Raw genomic sequence first — 14,166 nt, 5'->3', positions numbered from 1 at the left:
GGCCTGGGATTCAAATAAATACAATATAAATATAGGACAAAACACACATCACAACAACAGAGACAACACAACACTACATAAAGAGAGACATAAAGACAACAACATAGCAAGGCAGAAACACATGACAACACAGCATGGTAGCAACACAACATGACAACAACATGGTAGCAGCACAACATGGTAGCAGCACAAAACATGGTACAAACATTATTGGGCACAGACAACAGCACAAAGGGCAAAGGGCAAGAAGCTAGAGACAACAATACATCCACAAAGCAGCCACAACTGTCAGTAAGAGTGTCCATGATTGAGTCTTTGAATGAAGAGACTGAGATAAAACTGTCCAGTTTGAGTGTTTCTTGCAGCTCCTTCCAGTCCCTAGCTGCAGCAAATTGAAAAGAGGAGCGACCCAGGGATGTGTGTGCTTTGGGGACCTTTAACAGAATGTGACTGGCAGAACGGGTGTTGTATGTGGAGGATGAGGGCTGCAGTAGATATCTCAGATAGGGGGAAGTTAGGCCTAAGAGGGTTTTATAAATAAGCATCAACCAGCAGTAAAAATAAATGTTTTGTCGTACCCGTGATATAGGGTCTGATATACCACTGCTGTCAGGCAATCAGCATTCAGGGCTCGAACAACTCAGTTTATAATCAAAACTAGCACCCTGGCCGTCTCACAATCATGCTGAACATTGATGAGGAAACCTGACTCTGGCCTTATTGCATTAATACGTCATTTTTTCCCAGCTGAAGCCCAGACCGAGCCGACACTGTCACAGCCGTCGAATGAAGTAGACATAGCGTGGTGAGCGTACATATTCCTTTTATTTAGAAATAACGCTGACAAAAACAATAAACAATACAAAACAACCGTGAAGCTTAAGGGCAATGTGCCCCAACCAAAGTTAACTTCCCACAAAGAAAGGAGGGAAAAGGGCTACCTAAGTATGGTTCCCAATCAGAGACAACGATAGACAGCTGTCCCTGATTGAGAACCATACCCGTCCAAAACATAGAAATACAAAATCATAGAAAAACAAAACATAGAATGCCCACCCCACATCACACCCTGACCTAACCAAATAGAGAAATAAAATGTCTCTCTAAGGTCAGGGCGTGACAGACACTTTTCCAGCTTAAGTAGATGATGACAGATGAGTGGAGTGTGTTGCCATATATTGGATTTCTTATTGAATAATATGATGGGAATCACGGTGTCAAGCACAGCTGTCTGCCTGGCATACACTGAGACTGACTGAGGTTTCCACATGATGAAGACTGTAAGTAGTTTCCTTTGTGAACCCACTTTCAGCCTCCAGGCCTGCCAGATGGACTCACTGGGTAGTATGACAGGAGTCATGCCATTTTATCCAAACAAAAGTCAAAGCTAATCTAAGGCAACAGATAGAACAGTCACTGCAACACACACACACCAGGAAGACTGGTTTGTTAATGAAAAGAGAGCAGTTGACACATGGGACAGAGTTCATTGTGAGGAGGGCAGGCCAAGCAGAGCAGTCGTCCCTCCAAGGAATTATGGAATCTTCCCTCGCTAGGAATTAGGGGTGGCCTATGGGAAATGTAAGAGACGGGGGGCACATTAGATCCCTGTTAGAACCAAGCCTGTTCAGCCTCAGATTCCTACTACACTACCCCATGAGCGGGAGGTGTGTGTGTGTGTGTGTGTGTGTGTGTGTGTGTGTGCGCGCGTGTGTGTGTGTGTGTGTGTGTGTGTGTGTGTGTGTGTGTGTGTGTGTGTGTGTGTGTGTGTGTGTGTGTGTGTGTGTGTGTGTGTGTGAGATTAACGCTCTGTGGTGGTATGGAAGTGTTTTGTGACCATGGACCGAGCTGTAATGCTGGAAAACATCCAGTGTTTATCTTGAAAGTCAGAGTTTGGCAACAGTGAAACTGTCCTGAAGAATGCTCCATAAAGTGACGAACATCGCTGCGAGCTAACACAAAAGAGAGCAGGCTTAAATTAAAGGCTCACACGAACCCCTCTTCCAGGGCTATCAGTGATCATGTTAAATTGAAGCAGATTGGTTGAGATGGTTCGGATAGTTTTACGACTCCATGGTGAAACTATAACAGCAACAGGCTTATAATGCTAATACGCTGTGGGTCTGTGTGGGTGTTGGTAACTTGCTGGAGGGTTTGTCCTCTTTCTGTTGCATAAGAGGCATTGTTGCTGACAATAACTTATTAGGCTGCTGGTGTGGCTCATTGAGAAACTGGTTCAAAGGGCAGAACAGTACAGTAATAGAGATACACACGGGCCCTTTTTATTATCACACTAACACACACACCTACAGGTGCATGCACAAACACGCACACACACACACAAGTCACACACACAACACACACAAAATCTCATATGCAGTTGCTCAAGGGACTCTATATACGTATAAGGTTACACATGCTTGTCTCTACGTGCATGTGCATCCACAGCCAACAGAACAACAGTGTGGCTGATTCACTGTCTCAATGTGCATACTGTTCAGTCTGAACTATTGTAATCAGTTGGACTGTTACAAACCAGTCCACTTATCCTCTACGGTCTTCAGCTGACTACTTGAGCCAGGGAAATGCTAGTTACCTAATTGTTGACCCCTTAGCTCAAATAGCATAGTTGAACTGTAGGGTTCCATCTTTGAGAAACAGATCTACCCTATAGGGATAGACAGGGTGAAGTGTGTAACTCAATGCAATGGACAGGCAGGGGGAAGAGATCGTTCATTAGCTTTCAACCTCCTGAAACCCATCTGGAGGAGAATTGATTTAACGGCCACGGGTGACATATAGCTCCTTCCCTGGCCTTCGGACCACACTCACCCCTTAACACCCTGCTCCCTCTCCCACCAAAAGGCCTCGAATTCCAGGAAAAGTTGGAGTGAAGTTCTGGTCTGGGCTCTATAAATCAGTGCTACATTACCGAACCGGACCTTGTTTCAGTGGAACCAGGAGTGAAACATCACGACTCCCTCCACATCCCCCTACTTTCCCCCGTTCAACCATATGTGACGTTCTAGTGAGCTCCAGTTGAGACGATTTCCTCAACCACTCCTTAACCCTAACCTAACCAGGTGTCTGTTCAGTTTGGATTCAGACACTCTAACCTAAGATGGTGGATAAATTAAGATAGTTCACTCAGGCCGTTTACCATTGGAAAAAATGGTCAGTACGGGTCTACTTTTTTTATTGAACCTTTATTTAACTAGGCAAGTCAGTTAAGAACAAATTCATATTTACAATGACGACCTACCCCCGGCCAAACCTGGACAACACTGGGTCAATTGAGCACCACCCTATGGGACTCCCAATCACAGCCAGATGTGATGCAGCCTGGATTCAAACAAGGGACTGTAGTGACACCTCTTGCACTGAGATGCAGTGCCTCAGACCGCTGCGCCACTCAGGAGCTTAAGGGTCGGCTCTCCCATAGACATCAATTCGATAGCAGCTGGGTCTGGTCTGCCTAGTTCAGTGAATCACATTGAAACAGAAAAATTGAGGGAGTGGGATGTCTTGCTTCCTCTTCTGTCTCTGCTCTAACCACAACTGTTTCTGGTCCCGTCTGTCTGTTGCACCATAGTTGAGTCAGAGTCATGCTGCTCCAATCAGACCCTACAGGCCTTATTAACCTATTAACGCTGCTGCGTGTTCGTCATAGTGTCCTTGTTGCTCCTTTATAGGCCGCAATCAACGGCGGTGCCTTCCATTCATCCCTCTGTGCCTGAGGCTGTTGCTCTCTCTAACAGCCATCGACCAGGAGGGAAAAGTGAGAAACAGTTAGGTCACAAACACCAAGGAAACCATTGTTGTCATGGTGAAAATGACACAAACTACGGAGATGGTGGTCAGCGGAGATAATGAATGAGCTGGGGATAGCATGCAATATAACAGCTGTCAATAACAGCACCCACACATGTAATGGGTGACATAAGAGGCATTTGTTATGATTCATGAAATGATGGAAAGTCACATCGGTAGTTAATTGGCCTGTAATTATAATGTGTAAAAGGAGTGTATGTGTGTGTGTGTGTGTGTGTAACTGGCTCTGATACAACCCAGCCCATGGGCCATGTGAGTGATAGACCTGTCTGCACATGCCTATTAGGCCGCAGTGAGGCAGTAGGCTGATTCAACTGCAGAAGCTAGGTTGGTTCGTTCACAGGTGAATGACACATCCGTCAAAGGATAGCAGCAGATGATCCTCTGTTCTGGGCCAGGCCAAGGAGAAGAGGAGTCATGACAGGACCTCTCAGCTCAGCTCTCATGAATAACACACAAACAGACAACATCCGTAAACAATTTAGAAGTTAGCCGTTTGTTTCAATTCTTTCCAAACGGGTGGACTGGGGTGGAGGGATGAGGGGATTGGAGGGGTGAGAGGGTGAAAGAGTGAACCAGGGCAGTTGATATGCCCTCTGTAGGGGCCCAATAGGGCGTAGTGACATCATCAGCCTTCCTCTGCCTCCCCTGCTCCTATGGGACGTTCTGCCTGTACAAACAAACCCACCCTCTGGGCCTCTTGTCTAATGGGAACCAGACCTGCCCAGGCACTGAACCCTCCCTCCATCTCTCTCTCTTTCTCTCCCTTTCTCCTTCCTTACTCCTTTCTCTCTCTCTCTCTCTCTCTCCCTCTCTCTCTCTCTCTCTCTCTCTCTCTCTCTCTCTCTCTCTCTCTCTCTCTCTCTCTCTCTTTCTCCCTCTCTCCCTACACTCCCACACTCCACAAGCAACTACAGCTGAGGGATGCACTTCAATTATCCCAAACAGACCTGAAACTATTTCCTCTCTCTCTCCCTCCGTCTTTCCCACATAGCAATGAGTCATGACGTTCAACCTTTCCTCCGCTCTGGCTGACCTCTGTGACCTTGGAGCCACCAGACACCCACCAACCTTTGCTTATCTCTCGCTCCCAATCTCCCCCTTGACCCTGCTCCTCTCCTCACAGTTACATGCTCTCTTTCTTGCCCTCGCTCCCTCCTTCCTTCCCTCCCTAACTCACTCCCTCGCCCCCTTTTCTCTTGCTGATTATTTCATCCCTGTAACACTTTAGTGTCACTCTGGCCCTTGGCAAGCTCTTCAACTTATGTGCTATTTTTCCTTGACCTAGTTTTGATGTAAAGCTTTCAGCTTGTGAGATAATGCAGTCTAAGGCACTGCATCTCAGTGCTAGAGGCATCACTACAGAAACCCTGGTTCGAATCCAGGCTGTATCACAACTGGCCGTGATCGGGATTCCCGTAGGGCGGCTCACAATTGGCCCAACATTGTTCGGGTTTGGCTGGGGTAGGCCGTCATTTCAAATACGAATTTGTTCTTAACTGACTTGCCTAGTTAAATAAAGGTTCGATATATAATTAGACATTGAGGGGCTATGCTAATTGGACAATCTCATGGCAGTAACTGCATCATTAGGCCAACAGAGGACAAGGCACCATCTTGGACTGAGTGTCAGTGAGTGAGTGCAGTTCCTCTCTGAATGCAGGTCTGAATGTTCTTATTGTGTAAGGAGTATGTTCATAGTTTATCTGTGAATGTCCTCCCGGTCTCCTAGCAGTTATTTTATCTGAATGTTCTGTTTCACTGCAGCATGAATCATGGCACAGAGACAGAGAGAGAGAGAGAGAGAGAGAGAGAGAGAGAGAGAGAGAGAGAGAGAGAGAGAGAGAGAGAGAGAGAGAGAGAGAGAGAGAGAGAGAGAGAGAGGGAGAAAGAGAGAGAGAGAGAGAGAGAGAGGGAGAGAGAGAGAGAGAGAGAGAGAGAGAGGGGAGGAGAGAAAGGCTATCAAACCACAGGGACTCCACATCGAGTACAATGCAGAAAGGGCTGGTTGAGAGCGTAACTGATGACATTCACTTCCTAAGACATGAGGCACTGTTTTTATAGTACTTCCTTATCACTGGATGACTGTGTCACTGCTAATTAGCATATCTCTGGAAGAGGACGACAGAGTATGTGTTGCCGCTGCCTTCTGTTCCACTGACTCGCTGTGTGTGTGTGGTTGCGTGTGTGTGTGTCTGTGTGCGTGCTTATGCGGTGTCTACTAAGAGTGTGTATCCAACACTAGAATATGTGAGACGGCCCTGAGGTGGTGTGTGCCAGAATCAGCAGCGGGTGGGGAATGAAATGTCCTGGAAACATAAGAGATTTGTTGTAGAGGCAGCACCATGAGAATGACTGGAGGGATTGGCAGGGATTCAGACACACTGGATCTTACTGTCACTTCTGTGTCCATCCATCCCTCCATCCCTCCATCCATTCCCTCCCTCACATCTGGGCACAGACCCACCAATGTCCCTGTAGGCAGAGTGATGAGACTCCACAGCCTCCTCAGTGAATTCACCCCCACCCCTCTCCTCTCTGCCCCCCTCTTTCCCTGGCCTGCTCTGTCTGTTTTTCTCCTTTTCTGTGGAGCTGCTGTGTGTTGCTTTCTGGCAGCGCTGCTGTCTCTGTGTCGTGCGGGCCGGGAGTGGCCAGGCCCCAACACACCCCTCTGGAGCAACAGTGTGTGTTTGTGCACCGTCAGCAGAAAGCCAGACCTGGCAGTAACAGACATGTACAGACTCACTGGGGATGACTGTCCTGGAGACTGAGGGAAGGAGGGAATGCAGGTGTGTCTGTGAAATATAAATGATAGGTGAGTGTATGTGTCAGTTTGACTTTGTTCTTGTGAGTGACTGTGCGTGCAAAGTTTAACCTCAAAATCCTGATGCTTGTGCCCCCCAGTTTCTGAATCGATCTGCCATGAATGTCTGCTCGCAGCTCTCACATGCCAGCTGGATGAAACACACTGAAGGCATTGATCAAAAATGGTCTTTCTCACTACTCTCTCTCTCTCTCTCTCTCTCTCTCTCTCTCTCTCTCTCTCTCTCTCTGTCTCTCTCTCTCTCTCTCTCTCTCTCTCTCTCTCTCTCTCTCTCTCTCTCTCTCTCTCTCTCTCTCTCTCCCGCTCCATTTCTATCTCTCTTTCTTTTCCACTCTCTTCTCTTCTTTCTTATGTAAAACTTATTGTGAGAAATTGAAAAGGAAAGGTCGTCTTGTAGGGCTTGACCTGATGATAAGGTAACATGTACTGAGTCTACAAAAATATTAAGAACACTCGTTCCATGATGTAGACTGACCAGGTGAATCCAGGTGAAAGCTATGATCCCTTATTGATGGGGGATGGGGGGTGGGGGGCTGCAACTCAAAATTAGGAGGGTGTTCCTAATGTTTGGCGTGCTCCGTGTATTTAAATAGACCTAACCATTGCAATGTATATATTGATACTTTACATACAAAAATAAACACTATCACTAATGTAATGTAAATCATAGCTAAAATCATAATAACCAATTACTTTCATAGCCTTTACAGACAGTGTTTATTCAAATCTAAGAGTTTGGTAGTGTAAATGTAATGTGACGAATAATCTATTCTACTCTAATCTAATCTGCACACTGGTGAGGACCCACTGGTGCCACTTCAAAGACAACCATGAAGTTAAACAGGGAGTCAGGTACTGACTAGGTGTGTGTGTGCACTGTGTGTGTGTGTGTGTATGTGTGTGTGTGTGTGTGTGCATTCATGTATATATGTGTCCATGTGCACGTGCATATATGTCCGTGTGCGTGTGCACGTATGTGTGTGATCTTCCTAGTCCACAGTAGGGCCCCCTGAGAGAAAGAGCTGATGCCTGCCCCCACCACCTCCTCTGTGTAGAAGGCAGCAGGCCAGGTGGGTGTGTTCCTGTTGCTGCTGCCTGAGGAGAAGCAGCTGTAGAGTTGAATCAGCTTTGCTTCAGCCTTGCCTAGGCATTTCCTTGATGTCATCAGAATACAGCAATAGCACCCTGGCAGCAATAAACCGTCAGTCAAATTCATTGACTCACATCAGGGACAGAAGTTTCCAGTCAGTTTGTCTCTCCGTCTCCATGTTTTTACGACACATTGACTTGGGTTTTCACAGAAAGATACAGTAGCCTACAGCATGTGTCTAACCAATCAGACGGATCGGTTCTCCATTCCTTTTGATATTTTGTGCTTCATTTACAACTTCTCTATGTCGAATCGTTCTTCTCTATGTCGAATCGTTCTTCTCTTTTCTTTTCTGTGGCTTTTCTGTTTCAGTCCTTCCTCTTCCACATTGTTCCACTGCCACATTGCAGTCCAGTCTAGACCAGTTGTGAAAGTTCAGCTGCTTCGAACCTGGATCTAGAAATGCTTTTCACAGAGGGCCTTTTGGTTCCTTTTGGTTCCTGGTGGCACCTTCATTGTGGAGGACAGGCTCATAATAATGGCTGGAAAGGAATAAATGGAATGGAATCAAACACATGGTCCATTCACTCCATTCCAGACACTATGATCAGCTGTCCTCCCCGCACCGGCCTCCCGTGGTTTTAATGCATAGTATAGTCAAGTATAGTCAAGTGATCATGATGATGTGTCATGAGCAGTGAGCACTACTGAGAATCAACTGAGTTAGGGGCCTCCACACCCCCTCCTTCCCTCCGCCAGACCACTCTCCACTCATCCACTCCACTCCCTCTTGAATAAAATATTGAGTGTGGGATTACTTTCACAAAAGGAGGAACACGAACCCCTGACTTCCTGCCCAGTGATGAGGTCACCGGTCTCTAAGGGAGTGTCTGTGAAATGCATGCTCAATAACAGCCCAAGCGATGGATGGCAGGGAGAAGAGGAGAGAGGGAGGGGGTGGAGGAGAGAGAGGGGGGTTGAGAAAATAAGTATGTGGAAGAGAGGGAGGGGGTGGAGAATGAGGCGGGGGGACAGAGACTGAGGGAGTGGAGGAGAGAGAGGTATAGGACTAGAGTACTAGAGGGATGTGAGGTGGTAGTGGAGGGTGGCTGGGGAATGAGCTGGTGGTGCGGGGGTAGGGGGAGGTAGAGGACTAGAGTACTAGAGAGATGTGAGGTGGTAGTGGAGGGTGGCTGGGGAATGAGCTGGTGGTGCGGGGGTAGGGGGAGGTAGAGGACTAGAGTACTAGAGGGATGTGAGGTGGTAGTGGAGGGTGGCTGGGGAATGAGCTGGTGGTGCGGGGGTAGGGGGAGGTAGAGGACTAGAGTACTAGAGGGATGTGAGGTGGTAGTGGAGGGTGGCTGGGGAATGAGCTGGTGGTGCGGGGGTAGGGGGAGGTAGAGGACTAGAGTACTAGAGGGATGTGAGGTGGTAGTGGAGGGTGGCTGGGGAATGAGCTGGTGGTGCTGGGGTAGGGGGAGGTAGAGGACTAGAGTACTAGAGGGGAATGAGCTGGTGGTGCGGGGGTAGGGGGGAGGTAGGTTTAACGTCCAGTTATTGTCTCTAGTGTGCCGCGGGCACTTGGCCTAGCACAGCATGTACTCATGTTATGGAGAAGGCTCGACTAGCTCTTAAAAAATGACTTCAAGGGGGTGGGGGTGTGAACGCTCCACAGCCAAGAAAATCTCACGAAATGGGGGAGCGAGTTCCAGAGTTGGCCGAGAAACCCCCTTCTTTTCATTTATCCCAGATGGCTCCATAACAGTAAATTGCTCTGTGAGTGGAGACTAGGGGAGTATTTGCTTTGTGATCAGTCTTATGGCCTATGGGGAGAGATATGGATCAGTATACTCCAATACCCAGCATGCTCTACTTCTCCCTGGGGCCTGCTTCATTTGTATCTGACAATGTTGAACCTTTCACCAACCTATAATATCTTCCTGACAACCCCCAAATCCCAACAATAGCTCCTTTGGATAAAAGGAACTATGAGTATTACATCAAATCTCCCTCCCTGTCTCATGTAACCCCTATGTAACCTGTTGTATCACAATCTGTTCTGAATCAGCTGGCTTCCTCTTCTCCCTGAAATTCTAGATGATATAAGTGTGTGCTGCTGATTGGAGTGGGACCTGCTCTGTGTCTGCATGTGTCTCAGTGAAGGTCATGTGCTGTGTGTGAGCCATTAGCTACTCTGTTCCCTCTCCCCAGGCCCACGTCAGCTGGCTGGTCCTGGGCTGCTGGGACGACTGATGAGGGGGGAGCACCTCGTGTACCCTGCCTGAGGCTGGGCCGAGCCGGCTGGGGGTGAGGATGGGATAAGGGTGTCTCTCTCTAACACACTCACACAAAGCCATTTTGTTTCTAGCCCAGGCCCAGATGGAACTGTTCTGTTGCCAAGGTTCCTGATCTCTACATCCTGCCTCCCAGTGAAAAGGTCCAGTCTTCAAACGACTAGCAGGAACAAAGACTCATACAGCACACTGCATGGCGCTAGGTCACACACTCACACATTCCCACTGCCTATGTACACACTATCGCTCTGTCCCTTGATCCTTATCTCCCCTCCATCTCTCCTTCTCAGCCTCCTCCATCGTCCTCTCTCTTTTTTAAAATTGCTAATACATTCTCTGACCCACAAATGTAATTGACTACACACACACGCGCGCGTTTTTCTATCCGTATGGGGACCAAACAATTGATTCCCATTCAAAATCCTTTTTTCCCTCAACCTAACCCTAACTCTTAACTTTAACCCTACCCCAAAATCCTAACCCTAACCCTAACCCTAAAACTAAACCTAACCCTAAACCTAACCCCTCAGTCCCCACAAGGATAGTAAAAACCAAAACACAAACACTCTCTCTCTCACTCACACACACACACACACACACACACACACACACACACACACACACACACACACACACACACACACACACACACACACACACACACACACACACACACACACACACACACACACACACACACACATTCTCCCTGCTCTTATTCCTCCTATGTCTCACCCTTGGGCAGTAACAGCATAATGCTTTCCAGATGCTGTATATTCTCCACCCTTACCCAGCTTTGGAAATGCCCCCCTCTCAAGGCGTTAATGGTGCCCTCTGAGAGGGGGAAGGGGTCCGCAGCCCTTTCATGCTCCCACTGAGCCGCTAAAACAGTCCCCTTCCCTCCTTTCCCTTTCACAAAGTAATTGCTGACCTGTCGTCTCTTTGCCCCAATCTGCAGGGTTACATACAGTACATGGCTGTGACGGAGTTGAAAGACATTCTGACAGTATTTCAGTACACAGATAAGCTCTAAAGCATATGTGAAAAGTCCACTGCTGTCCTTTCTCCAGATGGTTAGTGATGTTCATATTGGGTTTCCAAACTGTCTGCAGCCACTGGATGTTGGCTGTAACCATGGTGGGGTATCTGGTGTCGGTGGTCTGCTGTTCAGCGAGGTGCCTCACTCCATCCTCTTCCTGTATCGCCCAGTCTGAATGATGAACATCTATCCACTGTAGAAAATCAATGGCCAGTGAGTTTAGTCTCAAAAGCTGGCTTGGTTTACTGCCCTCCCTCCCCACACCCTGCTAATGGGAGAGGATCATTAAATCAGTATGATTAAACCTCTTAGATCTCTGTGTGTCATACAGGGAAACATGCTGTAATCGTTAGTGTGAATAGCTCCATCATTAGGCTCTTTCTGCTCCTCAGTATGAAACCTCATAAGAGCCACAAGGGATCCAGTCCCAGAGCCCCAGACCCTCCAGCCTCAGAGCCCCAGTCTACCCCAGCCCCAGAGCCCCAGTCTCACCTGGCCCCAGAGCCCCAGTCTCCCCCAGCCCCAGAGACCCAGTCCGTCCAGTCCCAGAGCCCCAGTCCCTTCTGCCCCAGAACCTCAGACCCTCCAGTCCCAGAGCCCCAGTCCCTCCTGTCCCAGAGCCCCAGTCCCTCCAGTCCCAGAGCCCCAGTTCCTGCAGTCCCAGAGCCCCAGTCCCTCCTGCCCCAGAGCCCCAGTCCCTCCTGCCCCAGAGCCCCAGTCCCTCCTGTCCCAGAGCCCCAGGCCCTCCAGCCCCAGAGCCCCAGTCCCTCCTGTCCCAGAGCCCCAGTTCCTCCTGTCCCAGAGCCCCAGTCCCTCCTGTCCCAGAGCCCCAGTCCCTCCAGCCCCAGAGCCCCAGTCCCTCCTGTCCCAGAGCCCCAGTCCCTCCTGTCCCAGAGCCCCAGTCACTCCAGCCCCAGAGCCCCATTCCCTCCTGGCCCAGAGCCCCAGTCTCCCCCAGCCCCAGAGCCCCAGTCCATCCAGCCCCAGAGCCCCAGTCCCTCCTGTCCCAGAGCCCCAGTCCCTCCAGCTCCAGAGCCCCAGTCCCTCCAGCCCCAGAGCCCCAGTCCCTCCAGCCCCAGAGCCCCAGTCTCCTCCTGTCCCAGAGCCCCAGTCCCTCCAGCCCCAGAGCCCCAGTCCCTCCTGTCCCAGAGCCCCAGTCCCTCCTGTCCCAGAGCCCCAGTCCCTCCAGCCCCAGAGCCCCATTCCCTCCTGGCCCAGAGCCCCAGTCTCCCCCAGCCCCAGAGCCCCAGTCCCTCCAGCCCCAGAGCCCCAGTCCCTCCATCCCCAGAGCCCCAGCCGCCAGACTCCACTATAATGAGTGTTCTATTTGTTGTTGTGCTAGACAACCTTAGTGTGGTTGGAAGAGGAAATATGAATATGAATGGTACAGAACTGAAATCAAGGATGGCTGTGGCACATACGCACACACACACACACCCACATATACACACATGGGAAAATGATACAAATCCGTCTGTATGTCTCAGGCACACTGAGGTGGAGAAAAAGAGACGACACAGAAGTAAGATGGTATACAACTGGGGCACGGAGACATGATACTAGACAACACAACATCTTGATAGTCCAGCGGGTCCAGCGTCTCCAGGGGGCATGAGCATGGCTGGGGCCACAAACCAGACGAGACGGGCTGGAGGGCGGAGGGCGGAGGGCGGAGAGCAGAGAGCTGTTCTGTGAGAATGTGTCCATCTGCAGCATACGCTGGAGCCCGCCCAAAAGAAACAGACAAAATTAAACCACAGCAAGACAGCCAAGTTCCATGTTTAAAGTACTCACAAACAGAGAATTACTGTGTTATACCGTCTGTAAAGCTCTGAGAAATGGCTAATAATGCTGTCTAAATCCTACCACAATACAGCCAATGGTCTTGCTAAACAGTCTGTTGTCATGTACTGTAATAATACACTATTGTTGAGTATCTATCATAGAGCAAAAATGTGATTATATATGATGTTTCTGATCTGGACATAATGTAGATTGCATTTCAGCTCAGACTTTTGATCTTGATCTCTAGGACTTGTTGGGGGTATACATTTACTCTGGCAGGTGGTGGCTTTTTCTTCAACCACCCAGCAGCATCATATGTACAAACCTCCCAGCAGCACCATATGTACAAACTACCCAGCAACACCATATGTACAAACCACCCAGCAGCACCATATGTACAAACCACCCAGCAGCACCATATGTACAAACCACCCAGCAGTACCGTATGTACAAACCACCCAGCAACACCATATGTACAAACCACCCAGCAGCACCATATGTACAAACCACCCAGCAGCATCATATGTACAAACCTCCCAGCAGCACCATATGTACAAACCACCCAGCAGCACCATATGTACAAACCACCCAGCAGCACCATATGTACAAACTACCCAGCAGCACCGTATGTACAAACTACCCAGCAGCACCATATGTACAAACCACCCAGCAGCACCATATGTACAAACCACCCAGCAGCACCGTATGTACAAACTACACAGCAGCACCATATGTACAAACCACCCGGCAGCACCATATGTACAAACCACCCAGCAGCACCATATGCACAAACCACCCAGCAGCATCATATGTACAAACCTCCCAGCAGCACCATATGTACAAACCACCCAGCAGCACCATATGTACAAACTACCCAGCAGCACCGTATGTACAAACCACCCAGCAGCACCATATGTACAAACCACCCAGCAGTACCGTATGTACAAACCACCCAGCAACACCATATGTACAAACCACCCAGCAGCACCATATGTACAAACCACCCAGCAGCATCATATGTACAAACCTCCCAGCAGCACCATATGTACAAACCACCCAGCAGCACCATATGTACAAACCACCCAGCAGCACCATATGTACAAACCACCCAGCAGCACCATATGTACAAACCACCCAGCAGTACCGTATGTACAAACCACCCAGCAACACCATATGTACAAACCACCCAGCAGCACCATATGTACAAACCACCCAGCAGCACCATATGTACAAACCTCCCAGCAGCACCATATGTACAAACCTCCCAGCAGCACCATATGTACAAACCACCCAGCAGCACCAT

At 49.0% G+C, this 14,166-nt stretch overlaps 1 protein-coding gene across 1 annotated transcript in view; it reads left to right on the top strand.

Moving 5' to 3' along the window:
• The window catches only part of LOC139423562 (uncharacterized), a 26,847-nt gene extending 14,074 nt beyond the window's left edge, over positions 1-12,773 (top strand). Inside the window, exons 2-3 of the mRNA XM_071175154.1 lie at positions 11,410-12,462; positions 12,685-12,773. Of these exons, the coding sequence (XP_071031255.1) occupies positions 11,410-12,462; positions 12,685-12,773 (1,142 nt within the window). The remainder of the gene's footprint in view (positions 1-11,409; positions 12,463-12,684) is intronic.
• Positions 12,774-14,166: the final 1,393 nt, after the last annotated feature.

This window comes from Oncorhynchus clarkii, chromosome 13 (genome assembly GCF_045791955.1).
Source record: "Oncorhynchus clarkii lewisi isolate Uvic-CL-2024 chromosome 13, UVic_Ocla_1.0, whole genome shotgun sequence".
NCBI classification, from domain to species: domain Eukaryota; kingdom Metazoa; phylum Chordata; class Actinopteri; order Salmoniformes; family Salmonidae; genus Oncorhynchus; species Oncorhynchus clarkii.
This window is presented reverse-complemented; position numbering and strand designations above follow the sequence as displayed.